This window comes from Phascolarctos cinereus, unplaced genomic scaffold (genome assembly GCF_003287225.1).
Source record: "Phascolarctos cinereus isolate Bilbo 61053 unplaced genomic scaffold, phaCin_HiC Scaffold_5;HRSCAF=322, whole genome shotgun sequence".
Taxonomy (NCBI): Eukaryota; Metazoa; Chordata; class Mammalia; order Diprotodontia; family Phascolarctidae; genus Phascolarctos; species Phascolarctos cinereus.
The window spans coordinates 263,731,276-263,759,254 of record NW_027555958.1 but is presented as its reverse complement, the minus strand read 5'-3'; the positions used below and the strand labels follow the sequence as shown (position 1 = coordinate 263,759,254).

The 27,979-nt window shown below is 37.8% G+C and overlaps 1 protein-coding gene across 3 annotated transcripts in view; it reads right to left on the bottom strand.

The window, feature by feature from the left end:
• The window catches only part of GAS7 (growth arrest specific 7), a 280,930-nt gene that overhangs the window by 19,868 nt on the left and 233,083 nt on the right, over nucleotides 1-27,979 (bottom strand). For all 3 annotated transcript variants that reach the window (XM_020965897.2, XM_020965899.2, XM_020965898.2), the window contains exons 6-9: nucleotides 20,280-20,369; nucleotides 12,760-12,875; nucleotides 11,902-11,976; nucleotides 2,304-2,382 (exon numbers count right to left, since the gene is read on the bottom strand). In XM_020965897.2, the coding sequence (XP_020821556.1) occupies nucleotides 2,304-2,382; nucleotides 11,902-11,976; nucleotides 12,760-12,875; nucleotides 20,280-20,369 (360 nt within the window). The remainder of the gene's footprint in view (nucleotides 1-2,303; nucleotides 2,383-11,901; nucleotides 11,977-12,759; nucleotides 12,876-20,279; nucleotides 20,370-27,979) is intronic.

The following is a 27,979-nucleotide window of genomic DNA, read 5'->3' as shown; positions in this document are numbered from 1 at the left end:
TTATTTTGTTTTGTTTTTTTGTGTTTTTTTTTTTTAGGCAATTGGGCTTAAGTGACTTGCCCAGGGTCACACAGCTAGTAAGTGTCAAGTGTTCGGTCTGAGACTGGATTTGAACTCAGGTACTCCTGACTTCAGGGCCGGTGCTCTATCCACTGCGCCACCTACCTGCCCCTTCTACGTTTTATTTTGACTATTAGCAAAACAAAAGTAGTGAAAATTAACTAGTGATTTATACTTTCCTATTAACATAAGTTTTATCTTAATAGAAAAATCTACTGTACTGGATCATGAGCTAACCTATATTGAAGTATTTGCATTTCCTTAAAATCTTTTTCTACATGGTATTTTGACTTTAGTTTGAAAAACAAAAGTAATAAGGAGTACTAACTAGTGATAGTCTTTCCTTTTAACAAAAGTTATATTTTTATAGAAAAAAAAAGTAATTGACTGGATTGTGCACTCTTGCTAATTATCATAGTTATCCATATTTTGGGTTGGCCTATTTTCAGGGCCCATATTAAGAGACACTACTTGGGAGGGATCAAGCAGCTTATAGAGCATAAGACCTTAACTTTCGTCTATGGACTCCTCAGAACAGTTTTTTAAGAATCCATAATGGAAGGAAATGCTAAATTTCAGTTGTGAAATAGTGAAAATAAAGATATATATTTTTTTCTTTCCAAATTCAGGGACCCCTTGAAATCTTTCCAAGGACCTTAGGTTAAGAACCCCTATTCTATAGGATTGTTTTTTTTATAAAGTCACAGCAACATGGCATATTAGAGCTGGCAGAGAAAATTTTGTCTGCATCTTCCTTTTGCCCCTTACATTCTATGTTTTTTCATAACTTGTTCTGTCTGCCTTATTAGGCTGAAACCTCCTTTCAGGCCACGTACTATGTCATTTTCTGGCACAGGGTCTGGCAAACAGTAAGTACTTAATTCAGTTCAATTTATAATCGACACCAGGGTAATGCAACTCACCAATGCTGAACCCTCTTTGTCTGACAGGTATGTGATGCAGCAAAGAGTCTCCAATCATATAGTTTTACTTACTAGAATTAACGAGTTCCCCATTTAAAATAAAAACCCTACAGGGAAGGTTGATATAGGGTCCCAGACTTAGAGATAGGAGACCTTAGAATTATCTAATCCAACCCCCTCATTTTAGAGATAAGGAGACTGAGGCCCAGGGAAGGTGACTTGCTCAATATCACATAGAAGGTAAATTTCAGAGGCATAATTTGAACCCAGGTTCTCTGGCACCATAGTTCTTTTCACAGTGTTCTTTTCACAGCTGTTTCCATTATAGGTTGAGATTATAAATCATTCACATATCACTGTTAATTATTTTGATCTCAGATATACTTCCCTCCTAACACCCACCTGAGCTTAGTCTGAAAGAGAGTGTAACGGGCCAGGGGTGGCACAGGTCCTTCTAGGTCCTTTGATGTGGTCTTTTGACTGAGTCCAAATTTTGTAGAACAATTTTTTTTATTAAGGGGATTTGTTCTGTGAAGTTTGGATTTAGTCAAAGGGCTGCATTGAGGACCTAGAGGGCTTCATGAGGCTTCAAGATTGCAGGTTCCCCACCCCTGGTCTAGGCACTTTAACACAAGGACTAGAAAGGAGGAGAATTTTGTAGCAGTGGGTAACATAGGCCACACAAAGGTCCCAAAGTGGTGAAGGTGGTTCGAGGGAGTTTTGAACAGTCAGAAGGCAGCATGAGAGAAGCAGGCACCTGAAGAGTTGGGTCTAGAAATCCTAAATGACAGCATAAGCTCTGTCCCTGTTTGTCCCATATGAAGTATGCAGAAGGGTGCCAGAGACAAACATATCATATCTATCATATATGATAGATTATACACTTCTCATAGAATCTAAACCTGAAAGAGACCTTAGAAACAAGTCAATAAGCTCAAAGGTAAGTATCAGAGCCTATATTCAAACCCAGGTTTCCTTGACTCTACAGGTATCTGGAGGGCTTTGGGAGAGAGCTCAAGCAAGTCACTGCTTTCACTCCACCATCTTGGCTCTGTCCTCCTTGACTCTAAATTCAGGGCTCTTTCTTATAGTTTCACCAACTGAAAATTTTCCCTTGGGAAAAATGCCATCCTAAGTAGAGCTAATGCCTGATCTATCCCATGAAAAAGTGGAAACTACAAAAGGTCCCTTTAAATATCAAAGGGATGTTAGAGTCTAGTCCTTTTGGGATATACCTGGGGAAGGGAGAGGAACCCCCTTGTTACCCCACTGAGATGTATGTATCTGACATGATAGGTGGTACATGGAGAAGAAGGTCACCTTGGAAGAAAACTTGAGATGGACTTCAGCCTCATCAGCCAGACTTTTCTTTACTTGGGCCCAGGCTTCTCCTAGGGAGCTGTAAAAACAAAGAAAGAAACAAATAGTAGGGTTGGGCCTGGAAGAGAATTACAGTATTCTCATGTCCCCCATAAGGGACAAGCCTAGTCTCAGAGATTCAATGGTAGAGTGTTTGGAAAACCATGACACAGAGGCCAGATAAGCTATAGAAATCAAGAGCACAGTAAATATACAGACACTAGAGGGCAGAGAATATGTTCAAAGGCCCACTTAAATAGCCAGTGCCTAGGGGAGATGTATAGGGGCTGAGAGTAGAATGAGGAAGGTGATCAAATGGGCAGGCAAATGAAGAAAGGCTTAGGAAGAAAGGCTTAGGAACTCAATCAGCACAGGAAAGAGGGCAATAAAAGAAAATGGAAGCAGCAAGGAAAGGACCCTGACCATTTTTTTTTTTATCCTCAGGTGTCTTACAATCCTCTTGCTCTGGAGAGAACTAATCCAGAGTAATCCTGGAATGGATGCTTTAGAGCCAATTTACAAGAAACCCAATTTCATTATTTTATAGTTAACACTTGGTAGGTCGTTTTTTGCTTTTGTTTTAGAGGGAGGGAATGTTGGTTTCTTTCTTTTATTTTATGAAACCAAATTCATTGCTTATTTTATTTACTAGATTCAATTCTAAGTGATTTTGGGGCCATTTTGACAAATCAGATTTATCCCCAAAGAATGAAAACTTGGAACCACTAATGATTTAAAAACTTGTAATTGGTGAAAATCACCAAATAGGAATTCTAGAAACGTGACATTGAACTATAGCATGGTTGGATTAAGTGTGCAGTCTCCTGAAATGACTGATTTCAGAATAACAATGACAACAATAGGAATTTATATAGTGCAAAGCTCTTTAAAAATATTATTTCATTTTATTCTGACAACTTTGGGAAGTAGGTGCTATTATTATTATTCCCATTTTCAAGACTGGGAAACTGAGGCTGAGAGAGGTTAAGTAACTTGTGCAGAGTCATACAGCCGGTAACGTCTAAGGTTGGGTTTGAACTCAACTTCCTTACTCAAGGTTCTGTGCCACCTAGCTGCCTGAACAAGGTTCATTTGTAGGGATTTAAAAAATTCTGTTTGTCATATTACTTTGAGTTACATCTCAACAATAGAAGGAGGAGGATCAGGTGATTCTAATCCCTAGCTCTGAGCACTCAACTATCACATAAAACATTTGACAAGGACATATGGTACAAATTATTCTAAAAGGGAACTGGCCAAGCCTAGCCCTTATGGCTGTGATAAAATTGCTAAGTGCACTTCAGAGTATATGCAGCTCTGTCTACATCTGGTCTACTAAGCACATGATGAAGAAAGAGATAGACTTTTTATAGGCTGCTGAGTGGTAGTAGGAGTTCATACAACAAGACTGCCTGGAGCAACTTAGTCCTTTTTCACTTCTCTGGTGGTAGGCAAGAAGGAAAAGCTGCTGTAACCCTCTTTTGATAGGAGAGGATCCTCAGGCCTGCTCACCCAACACATGAGTTGTCCTTCAAGGAAGTCTGTTGTAACAACTTCTACCTCCACTCAGCAGCTAACAGGAAGATTAGCTCTTTACCACGTGGTTCCATCTCTTTACCACATGGTTAACAGACCAGGAAAAATCATACCTACACGTACTCTGAAACCCACATGGAGATTACATCATCCAATAAGGGCTAGGCATGGCCAGTGCCCTGTTAGACTGTCACACTAAGCTTCTCCTGGATTCTTCAGAAGCTTCCTTATCTCTAAAAGAATATATTTAGTCTATTAAGATGTTGTTTGTCCTTCATTTTCAAAGAGGACCAATGACATTATAGGGTGATGTCTTGACTTGTATGTGAATTGGATTTAAGTGAGGCAGAGTTGCACAAAGTCAACAGCCTCACTCTCTCTTCCAAAGTCATTGAAGTCCAGTGACAAGACAAAAGTCAGGATAACTAGAAATGGCCCAGGATGCAGTAGATGACCGTGGCACCCTCAAAGCCAACCTCTAAGTGCTCCACAGCAATAAATTGGAATAAATTGTTCTCATCCGCCCATTCTGCCTGAGGGGAAGTCTTCACATGCTTGAGGCAGACACGCCCCTAATTCACTGGTAGGTTTGAGGCCTGTCAGTTACCCTCATCTTGGTTCAGCTCATCTGCTGAGATGGTTTTACCATCTTATCCGCTGCACATGCTACAGCTTCTTGGAGCCACATGTGAGAGTTGGGTGACAGATGGACACTAAAGGCAGGTGAGCAGCCCTGAAAAGGGCTCAGCAGGCCCTCACACCAGGGGTGCTAGTCCTCTCTTAACACCCCATGTACCATTTACTAAATAGGATGTTAGATGTAACCTTTTGTTAGAATGTACGTATGTCTAGTGGCCATATCTTGTATCTGAAAAAACTAGCTTTTGGTAGCTGTTCAATAGAAATTAATTATGTCAAAAAGGTTCATTAATATTTTACTTAACATTCCTTTTCTCATCTGTTTTCTATTTTGCGTTGCCATTTATAAACAATGAGTTTCACTAAATTCACAAGTGAAATCCTCACTGCCTTGCTCCATGCTTCCTAGACCTCTTATCTTAAACCGAATCCATATATCCATACTAAACGTTAAGTTGATTTAATTCATATCTGTCACCCAAAGAACAGTCTAGCTAAGTGTAGAAAACCTCATCACAGAGTAACAGAATTTCAGAGTTAGAGCAGACCTCAGAGGCCATCTAATCTAACCTATACCCAACTTAGAATTGCCTTTACAATATCCCCACCAATCCCCCAGCTATTGTTTTGAGGACTACTGGTGAAGGGGGGAACATGCTACATTGCCAGGAAGACCATTTTACTTTTGCATAGCTTTCATTATGAGGAAGTTTTTTCCCCCCTCACATAATCAGATTTGTCTTGAAACTTTTATACATTGCTATTAGTTCTGCTTCCTGTGGCCAAGTGGAATAAATCCAATCCCTGTTCCACAAGAGACAGCTCTTGTGTCCCCCCCAAATGTTCTCTTCTCTAAACATCTCTAATTACTTCAATTGAGACTCGACCTACAGACCATTCATTCTCCAAGTTACTTTAATTTGTAAACTATTGAATGACCTATTCTATTCCAATATTGTACCTAAACTACCAGAGGAGTGGGCCGAGGCAGCCCCCAACCCAGAGCAGGCTGCTATGAATATTTTTGTAGATGTAGTTCCTTTACTTCTTTTTAAAATTTATTTAAATCTTTTGGGGGCATATGCCTTCTAATGGCACCACCAGGTTAAACAGTATGGATAGATTAGTGACTTTTTAAGGTATAGTTCCAAACTGCTTTCCAGAATGGCCAGACTAATTTATAGTTTTACTAGCAATGCATTAATGTGCCTGTCCTTCTGTAGCTCTTCCTATAATCCTCATGTGGCTTTCTTTAAAAAAAAATCATCTTTGTCAATCTAATAAGTAGGCATTTTAATTTGAATTTTTCTTATTATTAGTTATATAAAGTATTTTTTCTTGTGGTTGTTGATAGTTTTGATTTCTTCCTTTAAAAACTACCTGTCTCTATCCTTTGACCATTTATTTATTGGGTAATGATTCTTATTTGAATCAGTTCTCTCTATAGCTGGGATATCAGAACTTAATCTGAGAAACTTGCTATAAAGATTTTCCCCCTAGTTAACCATTGCCCTTCTAATTTTAACTGCATTGATTTTGTTTGAGCAAATTTAAAAATTTTATGTAATCAAACTTACTCATATTCTCTTCTGTGACCCTCTTTATCTCTTCTTTGGTCAAGAACTATTTCCCTATCCATAATTGTGAAAAGCATTTCCTTTCTTTTTCCTCTAACTTGTTTATGATTTGAACTTTTATGTCTAGGTCCTATATCCATTTAGAACTTACTTTCATAAATGGTGTAAAGTGTTGATCTAAACTTAATTTTGCCAGGTTGCTTTTCAGTTTGTCTAGTAGTTTTTTGTTTTTGTTGTTGTTGTTTTAAATAGTGAGTCCCTTACCCCTGTAGCTGAGGTTTTGGCATTATCAAACATTACACTACTGTGTTCTCTTCCTTCTGTATATTGGGCTACTAATTTGTCCAACTGATCAATTTTTAAATTTCTTAAAGATTATCAAAATTTTTTTTATGATTCCTACTTTGTAGTATAGTTTGAAATTTATTACTGTCAGGCCCTCTGCTTTCCTACTTTCTTTTATTATTTCCCTTGAGAATTTTGCTTTTGTTCCTTCATATGAACTGTTAAAAAAAATTTTAACTCCCTAAAAATCATCTTTTGGTATGACACTGAGAAAATAAGTTAATGTAAGTATTGTTACTTTTATTATACTGGCATAGCCCAATCATAAGCAATTAGAATCTCCCCAATTATTTAAATCTGTCTATTTCTGTAAAGAGCATTATGTAGTTGTATTCATATAGTTCCTGTGAGTCTTGGGTGGTCTGTCAAATATTTACTAGATTACGTAGTAATTTTGAATGGAATGTCTCTTTCTATCTCTCCTTGCTGGGTTTTATTGGAAATATAGAAATGCAGATGATTTATGAGGTGTTGTTTTATATCCTGCTACTTTATTGGTTGTTGCTTCAATTAATTTTTGTCAACTCTGTAGGATTCTTTAAGTAGACCATCGTGTTATCTGAAAAAAAACCCCTCCTCTTTGACTATGATTTTTTAAAAAAAAATACTAATTTTGATCTTAGCTCCGAGAAGTTCATTGCCTGACCATATACAGATAGTTGACCCAGGAAGAGCTCCTACATTAATAACAAGCATTTTCCTATCAATTAAAATACAATTTATTTCATTCTTTAGGCTTTTGTGTAACCTACAAGTCTTTGGTCTATCATATCTTCTTTCTGAACTATGTTTTCCTGTATACTTGATCTCAACCTCAATTTGGGAAATACTATTTTTAAAAAAAGATAACTTTGGTTACATAAAAGTTTTTGAAGGGTTCTGTATAAGAAAAACCAATACAATTAGAAGAAGAAGGAAAGATCCATACCTTTTGACCTAAGTGTGAAAAAAAATTTTGCAATAAACATCTCTGATCAAAAATCTGATATCTAAGATTTATAGGAAATTTAAGGAAGTCTACAAGATTAAGAAATATTCCCTAGTTGATGAACAAAGGCTATGAACAGTTTTCAAAAGGAGAAATACAACAATGATAGCTAAATCACTTAACCTCTCTGGGACTCAGCTTCCTCACCCATAAAATGAGATTAAATTAGAGATCCCCAAAGAACCTTATTAGTATAAATCTTTGATACTATCATTTGAAGAAAATAGATAATAACCAGAGAAATACAAATTTAAAAAAAAATTGTGTATACCAAATTATCAAAAATTTGAGGAAAATTTGAGGTTGCTAAGGTTGTTTGAAAATACATTCCACTGCTGATAGAATTATGATTTGGTTCAAATGTTTTGGGAAACAATTTGGAATGATGTAAGAAAAATTGTAAAACTGTTTGCACCTTTTGGCCCATCAATCCCACTATCGGAGAAGTTACTGACAGTAGTAAAAGACCTATCTGTACAAAAAAAAAATTCATGTTAACATTATTATTATAAGAGTGTTGGGCTTGGAGTTCAAATTCAAACTTGCTAGCTGTGTGACCCTGGGCAAGTCACCTCACCTCTGTCTGCCTTGGTTTCTTCATTTTAAGAATGGGGATAATAATTATAGCACCCATTTTCACAGTAGTTGTGAGATAAAATTTGTAGACTGCTGTGCAAATCTTAAAAGTCCTATAGAATTACTAGCTATTAGAGCTATCATCATCATCATCATTGGCCATCTTCAACATTTCAAAAACCAAAAGGAATATGACAGTTATCCCAGCAAGGCAGTGTATGTGTGCGTGTGCGTGTGCATGTGCATGTGTGTGTGTGTGTGTATGTGTGTAGGGGGGAGAGATAGTAATTACTAAATTTGATTAAGAGTGGTGCCACACAGACTCTTTAATATAAGAAACTAGGGAACGCATGCAGAAAGAATATGCAGAACTTTTTCAATCAACTAGAGAGCTATCCAAGATTGGGGACCATAGATTCTGCCAAGCTCCCATCAGTAGATTTGCTTGGGATAGCAAATATTAAATTGGGGGGGGAAGAATATGAGATAGGAATTCCATAACAATATATCAAAAATTACAGAGCAGCTGGACTTCTTGAATGAACGAATCAGAAATATGAACAAGGCTTAGATATCTCAATCAAAAGCATTTTAACCACGCATGAAAAAATCCTTAATCAGTATGGAAGGATCGAAGGCCATTGGATGAATTTAAATGATACCAAACAAAGGGTATGTATGTTCAGATTCGATGAGGAGACTTTGTCATACTGGGATGGGCTGGGACAAAATCAGCAAGATAATTTGCAATCAGGAATGAAGGGTCTGCTAGTTTATTCCTCAGCTATGGCATCCCAACCTCTTCTGATGCATACTTTTAAAAAATAAATTAAAATGTGTATAACTGTCATACCTGCCAACAATGAAGACCCTATAATACCACCGCCCTTCTCTGTGGGAGAAAACTGTGGGTAGAACGAATAATCTTATTTTCTTTATTTACATGTCCTGTGAAATCTAATTTACATGGAAATATTAAGTTGCAAAAGCAGCTCAGGTTTCAGCAGTTAGCATCTCTCAAGACAGTACAGAGTCTTAGGCTCCAGAACTGCTTTTAGGAAAACAAATAGACATAGTCAAAATTTCAAACGTCTGAAAAACAACAATGTAACTACTCAGCCAGAGTGAAAGCACAGACCAGGAAGGGAGGGGAAACAGAGAGAGAGAGAGAGAGAGAGAGAGAGAGAGAGAGAGAGAGAGAGAAGAGAGAAGAGAGAGAGAGAGAGAGAGAGAGAAAGAGAAGAGAGAGAGAGAGAGAGAAGAGAGAGAGAGAGAGAGAGAGAGAGAGGGAGAGAGAGAGAGAGAGAGAGAGAGAGAGACAGAGAGAGAGAGAGACAGAGAAGAGAGAGAGAGAGAGAGAGAGAGAGAGAGAGAGAGAGAGAGTGCAGGAGCATGTGTATGTGTGTAGGTCATGGCAGTGCATGACTATTTGTGGAATGGGATGCTCATGTTGGAAGCATATGTCCTGCTTATTGGCAGAACTGAGAGTACTTGGAAATATCCCAGTTAGAGGAGGTAGGAGCTAAAAGGCCTTTGGGGGCTAGTGGCTGCAGGATGTGGGTGTGGTTAGGGCAGTCCCAGTCCTGGACTGACTGAGTTAGAACTTCATTTGCCAACGACCACAGTGATTCCCCAAATTGTCCAGGCATGAATATCTTCCTGGGCAGTGCTTGATGAATTGAGAGGTGGGGGCAGGGAAGGGGAGGAATGGGAGTTAATTTCATTTGAGTAACCAGAGGAAAAAAAATCAGGAAAGGCAAGCGTTGAATAGTACAATCTTAGCCAGCAGGCCTGATGGAAAACCATTTAGAGGATGCCGCTTGTTTAAATATTTGGCCTAAGTATTTGGTTCAACTGAAGACACATTTAATTGGAAATCCCTGTTTCCTGAAGGAATGAAACACAGAGCAATAGAAGGCAGAATTTTCTAATAATTAAAGCTATCCAAAAATTAAAAGACTGCTCCATGAAATAGTGAGCTCACTATCCCTTGACGTATTCAAATAGAATGTTTCGGGTTTTTTTGAATTTGACCTTTGGTGATTTCTTTGGTATTAAAAAATCCTCAGTGAGGAAACACTGACAATTCAGATGGGGACCTGCCCTGCAACTTAATCTTAGAGAGTTACCTGGGGTACTGAGATATTAAGAGACTTGCCCAGTGTCACGCAGATAGTACATTAGAAATAGTACTTGAACCCTGACTTTAAGGCCTGTTTTCTAGTTATGCATCTCCATCTGACAACTTCTTATCAGACTGAAAATAAGAACATGAGGGGCAGCTAGGTGGTAAAGTGAATAGAGCACTAGCCCTAGAGTCAGGAGGATTTGAATTAAAAAATGGCCTCAGACACCTACTAGCTGTGTGACCCTGGGCAAGTCATTTAACCCCAATTCCCTCAACAAAAACAACAACAAAAAGAAAAAAAAAAGAAAAGAAAAGAAGAATGTGCAAATGTTTTCTTCTCTGGGATACTGCAGAGGTGATTCCTGTGCTGGTAGGAGGGTTGATTAGATGGCCTTTTAAGTTCCAAACCTAAGATTTTATGATCTTTCAGGCAAGGAGCTGATCAGGTTCAGCCTTCTTCCCATAACCACAAAGTTAAGAGCACCCCACTCTGGAATCGGCTATCATGTGGAAGAAGGGCAGATAACATAACTAGGAGAAATGGGTAGAAGTTGTAGGAAGGCAGAAAAACTTCTTAACACTCAGAGTTGCTCAAAGGGGAAATGGGCCACTTTAAGAGTCAAGAGTCTCTTTTCAAGCAGAAGCTAGAGGACAACCTGTGAGGGATGATATACGGTGGATTCTTGGTCAGGTGGTAGGTTAAATCAGAGGGATGCAGAGGTCCCTTAAATCTCTGAGCTTCTTAAATTCTTCTGTACCTGCCCCAATCATCCTCATGTGCTGCTGCACAATCCAAAGGGGTTGGAGTTATTACTACTGCACATGAGATGTTTGTAGGGGCTTAGGGACCACTGGATGTTGCAAGAACAAAATCTGGTATGGTTTTGAGTAAAACACTCTGTGATGCTGAACAGGGGATATAGAGATACTCTCAAACATGATTAGCAACAAGCTTTTGCTCACAGAAAGGGAAGTTTTTATAAGTACTTGGGCTAATGCCCAGTTTTCCCAGATGGTAGTGCTGTGCTGTTCTGCCAGCCACATTAACAAAGACTACTCTGCATAAGAAAGTGACTCTGCAGAAGGACCTCTGTCTAATAACCTTGGAGGTGTTGGATATGAAAACTGGGGTCCACAGAAGAACACGATTCATAAGACTCAAGCTAGAAGACCTGGATTTGAAATCTCTGCTCTTTACTACCAAGGTGACTTTGGGCAAATCACTTCCATTCTCTGAGCCTAAGTTTCCTTCTATGTAAAGTTGAGTGGGTTGATCTACATCAGGGATTCTTAACCATTTTTGTATTATGAACCCCTTTGGTAGTCTGGTGAAGTCTGCAGACTCCTCAAAATAATGTTTTTAAATGCATAAAATAAAACGCATAAGATTGCAAAGGAAACTAATTATATTGTAATACAGTATCAAAATGTTGAAATAAAATAAAACAAATTCAATAAAACAAATTCACAGATAGCAGGTTAAGAACCCTTGATCTCAAGATCTGAAAGGTTTTTTCTCACCCTGGTGACCTTAGTGACAAAGACAGAGCCCAAAATCTCCATAGTTAGCCTGGCAAATAGAAAGCTTCAACAGAGCTCCTAACGAGCCTAATTTATAAATGAAATAGGAGCTTAAGCTGACATATGGAAATTTCTCCAAGCATATCATATTTGTACAAATAGCAAGAAAACTAGGCAAAAAGGAAAATTGAAAACCTCCTTCTTAACCTCCCCACCCCCATCACCCATCTCTCCTACTCCAAAACTCACCCTTCTTCTTGAGCTGCCAAGGAATTCTGAGAGAGCTTGGCTAAGTTCTTGGCATATTCTTCTTCGATCTTAATTCTGTAAAGACACAAAACCCAATGAATCATTTCTCCAGCACAGAAGTTTGCCCAGTGATACTACAGACCAAAAGAATGTGTTGGCTCCTGCTTTCCCCCTTCCCTCCTATCCTCATTTTTTACCAAATATCTTTTCAACCCTTTTGGAAATTTGGTCTGGAATTTCAGTGAAAGTCTTGCTTTCTCAAAGGTTCGAATAGCCCAGTTTCCCCCACTAATTAGGCTTTGGCATTTTTATTTCTACGGAAATATAGTTATTCAATAGTCTGCATTTGGTTCATTGCAATGTTCCATGAAAGGACACCTGCTTTGGTGCCGTCTTCCTCCAACCTGGCCCTTTATATACTTAAGAGGTTTACTTATTTCTATCTCATTTGGCACTGCTACATTATCCCAAAGATAACTACTCACTGCCAAAAAGATGATCCCTGGTTGTACTACATCTCTGAATGTCAGAAGTAGTATTTATCTGTTCTTTAAAAATATATAGTTAAAACTGGAAGGGATATTAGAAATCAAGTGGTCAACCTTCCTCATCGTATAGATGAAGAAGCTGAGGAACAGAGAGATTAAGTGAATTACTAAAAGTCACACAAATAGTAAATGGCAAAACCAGGATCCAAACCCAGGGTCTCTGACTTGAGGACCAGCATGTTTTCTTCTGAACTATCCTGCCTCTCTATTGCCAGTGCTCAGGCACTGGTCACTGCTTCCCTGGTCACTCCCTTTAGGCTAAGGGGCATGAAATTAATATGGTTATGCAGGCCCCTGGAGCAATGGTTACCTTTCCCTAATGAATTCTGACATTTCCTTCTGCATCTGTTTGCCTTTCAGTTGCTTCTGAAGAAGAATCTCAAACCCAGCCACAGTGCCATTGCCTTGGGGATCCTTCTTATCAGCCTGGAAAAGAAAAAGATGGGGTATGAAGAGCTCTGAGGGCTAAGTGGAACCATGGAGGATCATAATTTTGTTAGTCCTTAGAATGTGTTTCTGAGCTTTAACACGGCAAAGGCAGATGGGTGAGTTGTGGAGGGCAGGACATGAAGGTGAGAGCTCTAGAAGGAAATACTAAAGATATCCTGGTGACCTGGCAGATGGAACAGTTTGATCTACAAGGGTCTTATTTTCCTTACTTCATAACTTGCTCAGCTCATTTCCTAGGACATAACAAGAAAATGTACAACTTGGCTAACATAATTCATTCCAAGTAGGATCTATATGGTGAAGTAGAAAGTAATAGGAATGACTTTTTTTTTTGAAAAAAAAGCAAACAGAGAAGAATATGTTCATAAATAGGTACTGTCCTTTGAAATTTAGAGCCCTCAAACACCACGTTCATGCTGGCTTCCCTTCAGGTCTGGCCCTAGGGGCCCTAGGGCTATCTCCAGTCCCATAGTGCATTCCAGCCCTTAGTATCTCCTTCAGGTCAGACATAGTACCCCTGCCTTCTCACCAGTCTCCCTGGGGCCTCAGGACACATCAATTGCCACAAAGTTGAACCTCAAAAGAGAAGATGAATGGTTTAATCACATGCCTCCTACAACTTAGCTTTCTCTAACCACACATGCTCTTAATGGTCTCTCTCTCCTCAATGGCTAATGTAAACCTTTATCCTCACTCTATTCATGCGATTCTGATCACCTGGCTGCCAATGTACAAACCCTGTTCCCTACCCTCAGCTGGCCACTCCTTTACTACAACCCACCTCAAGCTTACCCAGATCTCAATGCCCCACTCCAAATCTGCCCACTTTTTCCACTGTGCTGTCCTGAAAGCCTGGTCCATGATTAACTTATCTCCTTTCATCAGAAAATTTTTTCTTACTTATTCCATAAAACCTAGCTCTCTTCTGGTGACACTGCTTTCCTTGTCACTATTTCTAGCACCAACTACAATATCTCTCATACCCCCTAATTAACTGGTCACAAGGAATAGGAATATTCCATGCTCTTCAGTGCCATACTCTCCCTCTACCATCTTCACTAAGTAACTTCTCTTTCTTTGAGGTTTATACTATCCCAATTTATTACCAAATTCAGATTCTGACGGCTGTGATCTATTGACACTTACCTTTCTTCTTCAGTGAATTCAGTGCCTGTCTTTCATTGTTACCCATCTCCTTATCTCCTACTAGGGAACTTCAAAATACATACTGATACTCTCACAAATTCCTTAACTCCTCAGTTCTTCAATCTGCTCAAGTGCCTCAACCTACTGCACTCTACTTCATTCACACACAGACATCCTTGATCTTGCTGCCACTCACAAATATTCCACTTTTTTTCATGAACTCTGAAATTTCTTCATCTGATTATGATCTTTTATTATTCCAAATTTCCCTAGGCATTATGATCTTTAACACTGTTCTTCATCTTCATGGTGTTCTCAACTCTCTCTAAGTCCTCTGTTTTTTTCCCCAGGATATCACCTTTGCATTGCCTTCAACCCTCCTCTCTTCCCTATCTTGACCCCTTAGTGAACCAATTTAACTCTATATTATCTTCTACTCTGGAATTCCGCACTTAACCTCAACCCTGAATTACTCCCACCATCTACCACCTTCGCTCCTATATATATGATACTGAACAACCAATACTGGAGGAAATCACAAAACCATGTTGGCCTGGGTCCATTAAAAGTTTATGTTATCTAATCTCAACCAAGTCTTTACTGACACAAGACAAATATCCACTCCCTCCTAATAAATTCATTACTCTCTTCACAATGACTGTTCCAAACTTTTTCATCTCTCCTCAAGCCACCCAACAGCATTCTTCTTCCTAACTCTTAGCTGAGAACCTTGCCTCATACTTTACTGGAAAAATGGAGGTCATTCTCTGAGAATTCCCCCCTTCTCCCTTATATTTTCTTTCTTTGCTTTAACATTCCCTGGTTTAGGCTTTGGGATTACAGATAAAAAAAAATTGCCAGAGTGTTTTCTTTCTCAATAGTTAAGAATAATTTGTTTAATATAGGTATTAATTTTTCTTTAAAGGTTTAATAAAATACTCCTACAAATCTATCAAGATGAGGAATTTGTTTTGGGTACATCCTTTACAGCTAATTCTATTTCCTTTTCTAAATTCAATAATTTAATATCTAACAAAATATCAAATAGAGATATCAAGGTATCTCTATTTGATGTTCTGTTAGTTTGGGTATTTTATATTTTTGATAGTAATTCCCTATTTCTTTTGTGATCTCTTTTGTTGGCATATAACTATGCATAGTAGGGCCTGATAATTATTTTTATTTCTTCTAGTTTTGTTGTGATTTCACCTTTTTCATTTGTTGAATGAACAAATTCTTTTGTTTCTCTTAATCAGGTTGGTTAAATTTTTTTTAGTCTTTTTAGAGAATCAGCTTTTAGTCTGATTTATCATTTCTTCAGTCTTTTTGCTTTCCAATTTATTCTTCCTATAAATTTCAAGATTTTCTCTTTCGTACTTATTGAGTTAGTTTATTAAAATGTGTAATCAATTAATCCTTTCTTTTGTTAATATGTTGCTAAATATAAAAAAAAATTATTAAGCATTTACTATGTGTTTTAAATATAATGTGCAAATTTGGGATAATTTTTCTTCTTAGGACTGCATAGCTTCATCGCAAAAATTCTGACATGCTATCTCATCATCATCATTGTCTTTCACATAATTATTATTTGTTTCTGTGATTTTTTTTTTTTGTTTAACTCACTTGTTATTTGGAATTTCATCATTAGGCTTCCAGTATCTTTTTCAGTGTTCTCTGAATTGATCACTATTATTATTTTGTTACGGTCTATAAAGAATGTGGTTAGTACTTTTGCCTTTTTACATTTATCTGCAATTTCTCTGTAGCCTAATATGTTGTCAGTTTCCGTAAAAGGGCAATGTGGTGCTAAGAAATATTCATTTTCTTAAGGGGTCCCATTCAGAAGGCAGCTAAATTCTCCAACTTTTTCCCCCAATCTTATATTTTCCCTTTTATTATTTTTGTCAGCTTTGTCCAATTTTGAGAGAACATTAAAGTTTCCTACTATTGTATTACAATCTATGTCTTTTTGCAATTCAGTATTTTTTCTCTTATGAATTTATGTGCTATGACATTTGGGGCACATAAGTTTAATATTGATATTGGTTCATTGTCTATTTGGTTCCTTTAAGCATAACACATTTTCCTTGTTTATCTCTGCTTATACTGTAAAATTTAAAAACAAAACAGTCCCTGACCTCAAGGAGCATTTATCTACTGGGGGGAAGAGCTAGAGAAAAAAATGTGTACATGGGAAAACTAACTAATGGAACACTCCTGCCCAAGCAGGCACGGGTGGTTTCCTGAAGGACTATGTATGGTGTATATCATCAGTTGCAGTAGTAGCAGCATTTACATAGCTTTAACATTTACAGAATACTTTACAAATGCCATCTCCTTTTATCTTCACAACAACCTTGGGAGGGAGATGCTATTATAACCCTTTACTTGCCTAGGGTTACACAGTAAGTGTCTATACACCCTTCTAATAGTCCCTCCCTTATCCTATCCCCTAGGCCTTATTTCTTTATAAGTTGAAAAGACTTTTATACCCTTTCAGATGTACACATTGTTCCCTCTTTAACCCAGATCTGATGAGAGTAAGCTTTCAGCACTACCATCCCTCTACCCCCATCTGTTTCCTTTCTATCATTTCTTCCTTTCACACCCCTTTTGTATGAGATCATTACTCCTTTTTACTTTTTCTTACCCAATTTTGCTTTTCAGAACTCCATCATACTCAACTCAGTCTCAAACTTTCTTTCAAATTATATTAATAATGGTGACAGTCTTAAGAATACTAATAACATTTTCATATATAAGAAGTAAATAGTTTGATTTTAATTCCTTTAATGTTTTCCTTACATTTCTTCTGGATCTTATATATCAATTGTCACAAATATCCAAAAGTCTTTCAGTTCATTAAATGCTCATTTTTTTTCTCCATTCAGGATTATACTCAACTTTGCTGGGCAAGTTATTCTTGGCCGCAACCCCAGCTCTTTTGCTCTTAGATATATAATGTTCTAAGACCTACACTACAGTCTTTTAGTGTAGAAGCTGGTAGGTCTTGTGAAATCTTGATCATGTCTCTTCAGTATTTAAATTGTTTTTTTTTTCTTCTTGCTAGCAATATTTTCTCCTTAACCTGGGAATTTTGAATCTTGGCTATTTACAAGAACATCAATTCCTGTAAGTTTTTCCCCTGAGATTTCTTTCATATTTTTTTTCTATTTCTACTTCACCCTGTTGTTCTAGAACTTTAGGGCAATTTTCCTTAATAATTTCTTATAATACTGTATCAAGATTCTTTTTTTTTAAAATCGTGATTTTCAGATAGTCCAGTAAATCTTATATTGTCTCTCCTTCATCTGTTCTCCAGATCAGTTGTTTTTTTTTAATGAGATGTTTTAGATTCTCTATTTTTTCTAGTTTTATTATTTCTTGGTGTCTTATAACATCATTTGATACCCCTTGCCCAATTCTAGTTTTTAAGGAGTTGTTCTCTTCCTTAAAATTTAAGACCTCTTTTTCCAATTGGTTAACTTTCTTTCCATAATTTTCTTGGATTGCTTTTATTTTTTTCTTAACTTTTTCATCAATCTCTCTTATTTGATTTTTGAAGTCCTTCCAAAAATTCTTTTTGGGCTTGTGACCATTTGATATTACTCTTTGGGATGCGAGTGGTTTTTTTTTTTAAAACCTATCTTCCTCTGAATATGGACCCAGCTCTTCTTTTATACCATAGCAGCTATCAGGACCAGATGGATTTACAAGTGAATTCTATCAAATATTTAAAGATCAACTAATTCCAGTGTTAAATAATTTGGAATAACAGGCAAAGAAGAGATCCTACCAAACTTCTTTTATGAAACAAATATGATACTGATACCTAACCCACAAAGAGTAAAAACAGAGAAAAAAAATTATAGACCAATTTCATTAATAAACATGGATGCAAAAATCCTAAATAAAATACTTGCTATAAGATTAAAACCATATATTATACAGATTATATATTATATGACCAAGTGAAATTTAAACTAGAAATGCAGGGATGCTTTAACATAAGGAGAACTATTAACACAACTGATTATATCAGTAGTAAAAGTTTTTTTAAAATCACATGATCATATAAATAGATGCAGAAAAAGCTTTTTATAAAGTACAACACTCATTTCTATTAAAAACACTTGAAAGTATAAGTGGATTTTTCCTTAAATTGATAAAAAGCATTTCTCTAAAACCATCAGCAAGTTTTATTTGTAATGGGGATGAGCTTCCCAGTAAGATCAGGTGTGAAACAAGGATGCCCACCATCACCAATATTATCCAATATTGTACTGGGAATTCTAGCATTAGCCATAAGAGAAGAAAATGAAATAGAAGGAATCGGAGTGGGGACTGAGGTAATAAAACCATCTCTTTTTTGTACACAATATTATGATATACTTGGAAAATCTCAAAGATGCAACTAAAAAGTTAATTGAAACAATAATTTTCTATTTAAGTCAATAAGTCAAGTTGACAAGCATTTATTAAGTGTCTACTATTTGCTAGTACTAGGCTAAGCACAAATAAAGGTAAAAAACAGTTCCTGATCTCAAGGAGCTCACAGTCTTATTGGAGAGACAATGTGAAAGTGACTCTGTACAAACGAGAAATATATAATATAAATTAGAGATAATCAACAGAGGGAAGGCATTAGCATTAAAAGAGATTGGGAAATGCTTCCTGCAGAAGGTAGGATTTTGGCTGAGACTCTTTAGGAGGTGAATATGAGGGAGGGTTATTACAGGCCTGGAGGACACCAAGAGAAAATGCTTGGCACAGGGAGATGAAGCGTCTAACGTGAGGAACAGAAAGGAGGCCAGTGTTACTTGATTACAGAGTCAAGGGAAAAAAGATTGGAAAGGTAGGAAGCAGTCACGTAATGGATTAAGTAAAGTTTTACTATTTGCTTTGGTAAATGTTTGCTTGCTATCCGTGCTTATCATTTGTGTAACAAACATTTGGTAGAAGGGATGTAAGCTAACTCTTATCCTTCCAGCCTGGAGTGGGAATACTTTCTACCTTGTACCACTGGGGATATTAGCTATTATCCTGAACACCTAAAAGAGCATCATAACCGTAGACTGTCTGATGTGTTGTAGATAAATATAATTCTAGCATAATACTCCTTACAGAGATAGGAAAGTAGAGGAATGAGATCCCAACCATGGCCTTGCTCCTTGCTCTGTCCAAAGGTGGAAATTACGTTAGATATAATACAGCTAAATATATACCTGCAGTCTGGCCAACCCAGGCCTCTGTTGCTCAGTGTATATCTTACATTAAATATGAAGCATAGACAAAAACATTTCGTTGGTGAGGACACTAGCAATGGGGAATGTGGAGGATTAAGACAAGATTCCTATAGAAGGAAACACTGGAGCTGAGCTCTAGCGTCTAGCTGAAGTGTGGGATTCAGTGAAATGGAAGTGAGAAGGTAGTACATTCTAGGCACAGGGCATAGCCTATGCAAAAACATAGGTGGGAGACGGAATGCCTTGTCCAGGAAATGGTCAGTCCCAGGTATGCTTCACACTCTATCCCAGGCATATTCTTGCCATTGATCCCACTGTAACCCCTGGCATCACCAGATCACCAGAAACCATGCCCTGGGAAAATTAATTCACTCGATTTTAGAACTACCATTTTCGGATCCCCTGTCCTGATGGGTGAATTTGCAAGGACAAACTTAGATGACCTGCTATTTTTAGCCTGCTCTATTCTTTTATTTGTTGCCTTCATCTCCATTCCCCTTACCTTCTGCTATCTACCTTATTCACACAATTTCCCATCTTCTCTCTCCATTTAGATTTCCTCTTCAGAGAACTGTAATCAAATCAATATGCCACAGCTACTAGAAAGGATATGTGTCAATCATCTTCTCTATGGTTTCCCCAACTCTAGCTCTGAGAATAGTAATCTAATCAATACTACCATTCTTAGAAAGGACAAGTCAATCAATTACTCCATGACTTTAATTACCGTTCCCTATCACTTTCCATTTTAAAAACTCTTCCCTGACTGCCAGGCCATATTTGTATGGTCTTCCTCAATTAAAACAAAAGCTCTTTGAGGCCAAGAACTATTTTGCTTGCTTATATTTGTAAATCCAGCTGCACAGTACAGAGTAAGCAGTTAATAATTTTTCATTCATTCATTAATTCATTCATGCATTCGTGCATGCATGCATTCATTCACTGGGAGATAGACTTTGGACAGAGCGAAGTTTGGGTCACTTACCCAGAAGTAATCACAGTAGCTCCATTCAGTGGGCTTCAACAGCTGCTGCTCTGGCATTGTATCGGGATGTGGGAAAGTCACACAGTTTATCTGAAAAGGAAAAAGAGGCAACAGCTTTGCCAAATGGTGAGGAAAGTGGAGACAAACATAGCACTAGAGAGGCTCCTGAACACTCTTTACAAGGTCATGTTGACTCTACCCATAAGACTGGCAAAGGTGACAAGGGGAAAGTCAATGCGGAAGGGGTTGTGGAGAGACAGGCATACACTACCAGAATGTTGGTGGAGTCATGAATTTGTCCAACCGTTCCAGAAAGTAATTAGAATTTTGCTTAACAAGTAGGTAAAATGTTTGTAAGTCTGACTCAGAGATCGTACTTGGAGGTACATATCCCACGGAGAACTAAACTAGAAAAATCCCATATTCACCAAAATAATCAAAGCTATATACTTCTTTGCGGTTGCAAAAAATAGAAACTAAATAGAAGGCCACTTATTGAAGAAGAGTTGACAAATTTTGGTATATGAATGTAATGGAATAGTACTGTGCTTTAGGAAACAATGCATAAGAAGACTATGGAGAAGCATGGGAAGAGAGGAAAGGAAGAAAGCATTTACATAGCACCTACTACATGCTAGACAGTACACTACAGCCCTTACACATATCTCATTTGATACAGCAACTTTGAGAGGAAAGTGCTATCATAATCCCCATTTTACAGTTGAGGAAACTGAGGCACAGAGAGGTTAAATGACTTGCCTAGGGTTACACAGCTGCCTGAGACCAAATTTGAGAGTAATAGCTAACATTTATATAGCACTTATATCTATATCTATAGATATGTAGATATCTATAGATATAGATATATCTATATATCTATATATCTATATATCTATATCTATATATCTATATATCTATAGATAGATATATAGATATATATATGTATAGCACCAGACACTGTGCTTAGTACTTTACAATTATTATCGCATTTAATCCCCACAACAACTCTGGGAAATAGGTGCCCTTATTTCACAGCTGAGGAAACTGGGGTACACAGAGGTTAAATGACTTGTCCAGGGTCACACGGCTATTACGTGCCTAAGGTCACATAGCAGGTAAGTATCTGAGGCTGGATTTGATGTCAGGTCCTCCTGACTCCAAGGCCGGTGCTCTGTCCACTGTACCACCTAGCTGCTCCAGGCATTGTTTTTTACATATACTATCTAATTTGATCTCACAATGACTCTGGAAGGCAGGTGCTGTTATTATCTTCATTTTATATTTGAGGAAAGTGAGGCAAACAGAGATTAAGTCACTTACCCAAGGCCTTGAAGGAAGCCAGAGACGCCAAGAGACAGAGATGAGGAGGGAGAGAATTCTAGGCATGGGGTAGGCAGTGAAAACGCCTGGTGTCAGAAGATGATGTGTCTTATTCAAGAAAAAGCAGAGGCCAGTGTTGTCAGATGATGGAGTAGGTTGGGAAGGGGGCAGGGTGTAAGAAGATTCGTGTGTTTGGTTGTAAAGGGGTTTGAATGCCAAACGGAGGGTTTTATGTTTGATGTTGGCAGTGACTGAATAGGAATAGAAATGCATTTACACATATATTTTTACACATATCTAAGCTGTATACGGTACCTTAAAAACAAAACAAAACACAACACCAGACTATGTATTGTGGCATTCTTAGGGGAAAATGTATTATCTCTAAACACTTTCATCAACAAAAGAAAGATATAAAGATGAACACATGGTTTCTGGCTTTTTGCATAAGTCATCTTTAACAGCAGTGGTTACCAGAACTTGCTTTGGAGACTGTGGGATCCAGGCTAAGACACATCATGGGACTCCTGAGACTGGAATTTGAGGAAGGAAACGTGGGTTGGAGATGGTAGGGCCTCAACCAGATGGGACATATGAAAAGAAGTTCATAGGTTAGGGGCATCAGTGTCCAATCACTCCCAGGACCAAGAGAAACCTCCACTATGGCCTAATGCCACCAGAGGTAAGTAATATCCAACTTTCCAAACATGCAGTTCTCCAAATAATAATAACAAACATTTATAAAGAGCTTCATGGGGGTAGCTGGGTGGCACAGTGGATAGAGAGTTGGGCCTGGAGTCAGAAAGACTCATCTTCCTGAGTTCAAGTCTGGCCTTAGACACTTAATAGCTCTTTGAACTGGGGCAAATCACTTAACTCTGTTTGCATCAGTTTCCTCATATGTAAAATGAGCTGGAGAAGGAGATGGCAAACCACTCTAGTATCTTTGCCAAGAAAAACCTCAAATGGAGTCATAAAGAGTTGGACATGACAGAAAAACAACTGAACAACAACAAAGAGCTTTAAGATTGGCAAAGTGCTGTGCACACATTATCTCATCTGATTCTTAGAACAACCTTCTGAGGTAGGTACTGTTATAACCCTCATTGTACAGATAAGAAAACTGAGACTTTAAGAGGTTTAAATGACTTACCCAGGGTCACATTGCCAGCAAGTGTCTGAGATCAGATTTGAACATGGGTCTTCCTGACTCCAAGGCCAGTGCTGTTACTCACTATCCCACCTACTTGCCTAGAGAGAGCTAAATTTGAGAGATTTCTGGCTCCCAAAGACAGTTAGTTTTTTCAGTGAACTAAGGAGAGAACCTGTCATTTTATATTGAACAGAGTTCTTTCATCACTCTGTGGCTATGCCTGGGAACTATACTTTCCCAAATTCCCTTTATTCTAGAAAGACGCACAGAACCTCTGTCCTCTTCATCACTTTCACTCTTTCTCCAATTATCTCTCCCCTGACCCCCAATTCAGAGAAAAGGAATAATGCTGCCATATCAACCTCACACTAAAAAGTATTCTATTAAATTAGTTAAACCTAGCTATCAGTAGCAGTTAGGAAGAACGGAGACATTTAACCACAAGCCAAGCCTCTGTGGTTCCATCCAAATCACTATCTCTCATCTGTGGGGTGGGAATTGGGAGGAAAACTAAGTACGGGCTGAAACATACTAGAGAACCCTTTTTTTCTTTAAAGATGGAGTTCCTGGCCCAGAGGCAAATTTAGAACAATTTCATGCATAGTCTATAATATTTCAAAAATTTTGTTAATGGAAAAGGATGTCGTATTTACTTTTTTATTTAGAATAACCCATAGTTAAACAGGAATTCTCTCTTCAATATCCCTAACAAATGGTCATTCAGTTTCTACTTGAATATCTGCAGTGATTAGAAGCTAATTCCTGAGATGTTAGTGAATTCCTCATCTATTTTTGGATAGCTCCAATTATTAGAAGTTTGCTCTTATACAAACTTAAAATCTGCTTCTCTACAATTTCAAACTACTGATCCTAGCCCTATCCTCTGGGGATAAAAAGGACAAGCCTAATCCTTCTTCCAACACAATATTCCTTCAAATATTTAAAGATGGCTACCACAGTTTCTAATTTTTCTCTTCTTTAGGCTAAATATCCTCAGTTTCTTTAACTAGTCATTTTAAAGGTCAGTCAAGTCAATGATTTTGTTAACAGCTAACCCAATAGAAAGAACCAGGGCAAAAGGAAATTCTGAGAAACATATCAGAATGTTTGAGTGGTCTAACTTTTGACCATGAGTTGTCTCACCTCTCAAAAAACTTCGCTACTCAGTCTTTGTGTGTTTGTGGGCCTAGTTATAAAAGTTAAGTATTAGGAGAGTACTCTCAGAATTGACCTTGTCAGAGATGCTGACATAACAATAAAGGACCTTCCCAGGGACTCACCCAAAGGGATACCCCCAAAGCAATTGAAATCTTGGCAGAAGAATAATTAATTGAGAACAGAAACTCTAGCTTGAAGGAAAATTAAGTCACTGGATTACTAGGTTTCTTGAGTATCAGGGTTGGGAAACATAACCCTGGAAGAGCCAGAGTGAAAAGTGTACCTATGCCCAATATGTAGCTTTCTGCCTCATGGGTGATCAATGAGGCTGAAATGGGGACATCACATTTCACTATCTCATAAAGTACAAAGTTGGAAAAGAAAAGGGTAACAATATTTCCCTGTTATTTGTATAGAGAGACTTTTCCTACCACCCACTAAAATTCTTTTTCTGTATTATTCATTCACATCAGCTTGTAGCAGGTGTCATTTTCATGATAGAGCTCCTTATCTTCTTAACAAATGAAGCTTTCTATTCCTTGACAAAATCAATGAATTTAAGATCTAGAAGAGACCTTATTGACTCTCTACCATCAAAATGAATTCCAGGCACAACAACGTGAAGACTTCTGTTGAGGAGGAACCCAGTAATTCTTGAGAGAGCCCACATGGATAGAACACAGTCCATTTATACCTGTACGTCAAAGTCCCTTTCTTCCTTTAAGACCCAGTTCAAACATCATCTTTTTGCACGAAGTAGGAAGGACTGTTATATTTTCATTCAAAATCCCTATTATATTTTATTACATTGATTCACCCTCAGTTTCACATTCATCTTATTCTTATCACGATTCCTAAACTTCAGATATTTATTTTTACATTATGAGGAACAGAATTTGAGTTATTTTCAAACCTTTGTAACTTTGAAATAAATATCTAATTTGGTTTTGTTGTTAATTTTAGCTTAGTATCCTAAACATCTTAGGTTCAAATGTGTTTAGCTCTTTCCAGGGTGAAGAGAGTGAAGATACTGTCATACGGTAGAAAAAGGAACAGTTTTGTGGAAATACTCCCTCCATACCCACTCTGCTACTCTTCTGAAGTCAAATGTGTAGTAGAATTCTAAATTTCTACATATACCATTAAGTTGGTTTAGTGTGATTTCCTGGGAATAAACATTTGCAGTTTTATCTTAAAAAAAAATGCCACCCAACTGCTGTTTTCATCCCTTAAACACTACCCTGTATTTAACTTTGTATACATTAGTATTTATTCCTGTTTTGTTTATACTGTGTTATTGTTGTTTTTGAGTGGTTTTTCTGTCATACCTGACTCTTTGTGACCCCATTTGGAGTTTTCTTGGCAGAGATACTAGAGTAATTTGCCATTTCATTCTTCAACTCATTTTACAGACAAAGAAATGGAGGCAAACAGAGTTGTGAATTGCCCAGGGTCACACAGCTAGCAAGTGTCTGAGGCCATATTTGAACTCAGAGATGTCCTCCTGACTCTAGGCCCAGCACTCTATCCACTGGGTCACCTATGCTGCTTATACTGTACATGCATTTCTCTCTCCCATTAGAACGTGGCTCCTTGCGAGGAGGGATTGCTTTATTGTTTGTACTTATATGTCCAGTACCTTAGCACAGAGCCTGGCACACGGCAGATACTGAATAGATGCCTGGCTGATTGATAGCCCTTTCCACTTTTGGAAAGCTTTAATCTCTCTTTTTGTAACATATCCACCTACACTCCCAGCCCCATCAAGTTTGGGGCAAAATAGATTAAATCTGTCTTCTTCCACATGATAGCCCTTCAAATACTTAAAGATAGGTACCTTGTTCTCATTGAATCTTTTCTTCTTCATGTCCTTCATATGAAATAGACATTATATGATCTATAATATGGACTCAAGGTTCTTTATTATCATCCTGGTTTTCCTCCCCTCTATGCATTTTAATTTATCAATGTGCAACATCTGCTGTGAAGCCTATAATTGAACTCAGTCATTCAGATGTGGTCTGACCAGATGAGGGTACAGGAACTTTATCACCAACTTATTCCTGGAAAATATGCTTCTTTTCAGGGCAGCTAGGTGACACAGTGGATAGAGCTCCAGCCTTGGAGTCAGGAGGATCTGAGTTCAAATGTGGCCTCAGATGCTTGACACTTACTAGTGCTGTGACCCTGGACAAGTTACTTAATCCCGACTGCCTCACCAAAAAGCAACAAAAAAAAAAAAAAGAAAAGAAAAGAAATTATGTCTCTTTTTAAATTGTACTGGCTTTTTTGGCTGGCATAACTTCATTGTTGATACACAGTAAGCTTGTAGTTCATAAAAAACACCAGTCCGTCTTTTTAGACAAACACCATTTAGACAATGCTTTCTCTCACTCAACATGTATTATAAAATCATTTTTAAAAAATTCAAATGTGAGAGACTTCACATTTATCCTTATTACATGTGAGATTCAGCCTGATGTTTTATGCTGATAAGATCTTTTTTGAAGAATATCAGTTATCCGAACTTAACTACAGCTCCCTTGGACTCAGCCTTCATTCATTCTTACTCCTGGGGTCCTGAGCTCTGATAAGTGAGCTTTCACCTACATCCTGCCAGAGGGGATAAACTAAAAATGAAGAATGACACATTTTTTGGACATAGTCAATGTGGGAATTTGTTTGGCTCAACTATGCTCATTTGTTAGGAGAGTTTGGGGGGTAGCCAAGTGGTATGATTGATAGAGTACAGAACCTGAGTCAGTAAAAACTGCATTAAAATCCTGCCTCAGGTACTTACTATCCATGTAATTCTTGGCAAGTCATTTAACCTCTCTAAGCCTCAGTTTCTAATTTGTAAAATGGGAATAATATATAAAGATCAAATGAAATAACATAAAATGCTTTTCAAACCTTAAAATGCTATGTAAATGGAATGATAAATAAGCACTTTCTTTCTCATTGTTTTATGCAGGAGGGGGCAGTGGGAGAAAACAAATGCTTATAAAAATTAACTAATAAATTAATTTTTTAAAGTGAGCTTTTACTGCTCTAAACAAGAACACCACACCACTCTCTGGCCAGCTTCAAGCCACCTGGGTGCTCCTCTGTCTCACATTCTGCCACTGTTGTCCAACACAAATACCTGTCACATCTTTCCAACACTAGCTCTATTACAGGTGTTGTCATCCCCCATTCTAAGGCTTGAGGAGTTCACTTGTACTGCCATTCCTTACTAAAGTGCCTGGCACGGTAGTAGACCCTTAATAAATGTTCATTCATTCATTTATTCATTCAATTCTACTTCTAAAATGACTGTTCTTTCTTGTCATCAGAAAAGCTGAAAAATTCTTGCAGAACATTTCCCTGCCCCCAGCCTAGCATTCTGCAGCAGATTTCAACACAGTGCTGTGCTCCACAAAAAGCTCTCCCACTGTCATCCCCAGTGCTCAGAGGCAGCCAGCAGACAGAGGGAGTTCCCTTTGGTAGTATTTCCTCTAAGAGCAATGACTCTTAAATGAAAAGGGCTTGCAGAAGTATAATCAATGGTCACGACAAACTGCAAATCACTGGCAGGTTGCATTACTGACCTACTTTCAGAGTATGTGAATATAGATTTTTGAGACTGCTAAGGCTTACATTTATGGTCTAATCTGGACTTCTGTCCCTGGCAAAATAACCCATCCTCATTTGGGGAGACAAGATGGAAATAAACTTATAGAATGAGTATATGCTGAGAAAAGGGAGTGTAGAGGATGCTTCAAGGGCCCATAACAGGTAGGTGGGTTTACCAGCTGAAGTCCGCTCTGCTCCATTGTCATTTGGCCCAACTCACTCTATTTCTTTTATCCAAAAGGTACAATACTACCAATGACCACCTCACTCCTTTTTCAAGAGAAAAATGACTAAATAAATACAGCCATAGGACAGTAGAAATGGCAACTGGTTTTGGAGTCAGAGAACCTTGGTTAAACTCTCAACTCTGTTGCTCACTATTCTAGTGAACTTCAGTGTGTTGAGTGTTGAGTTGAGTTTCTTCATCTAAAAAAATTAGGGGATCAGGTTAGAT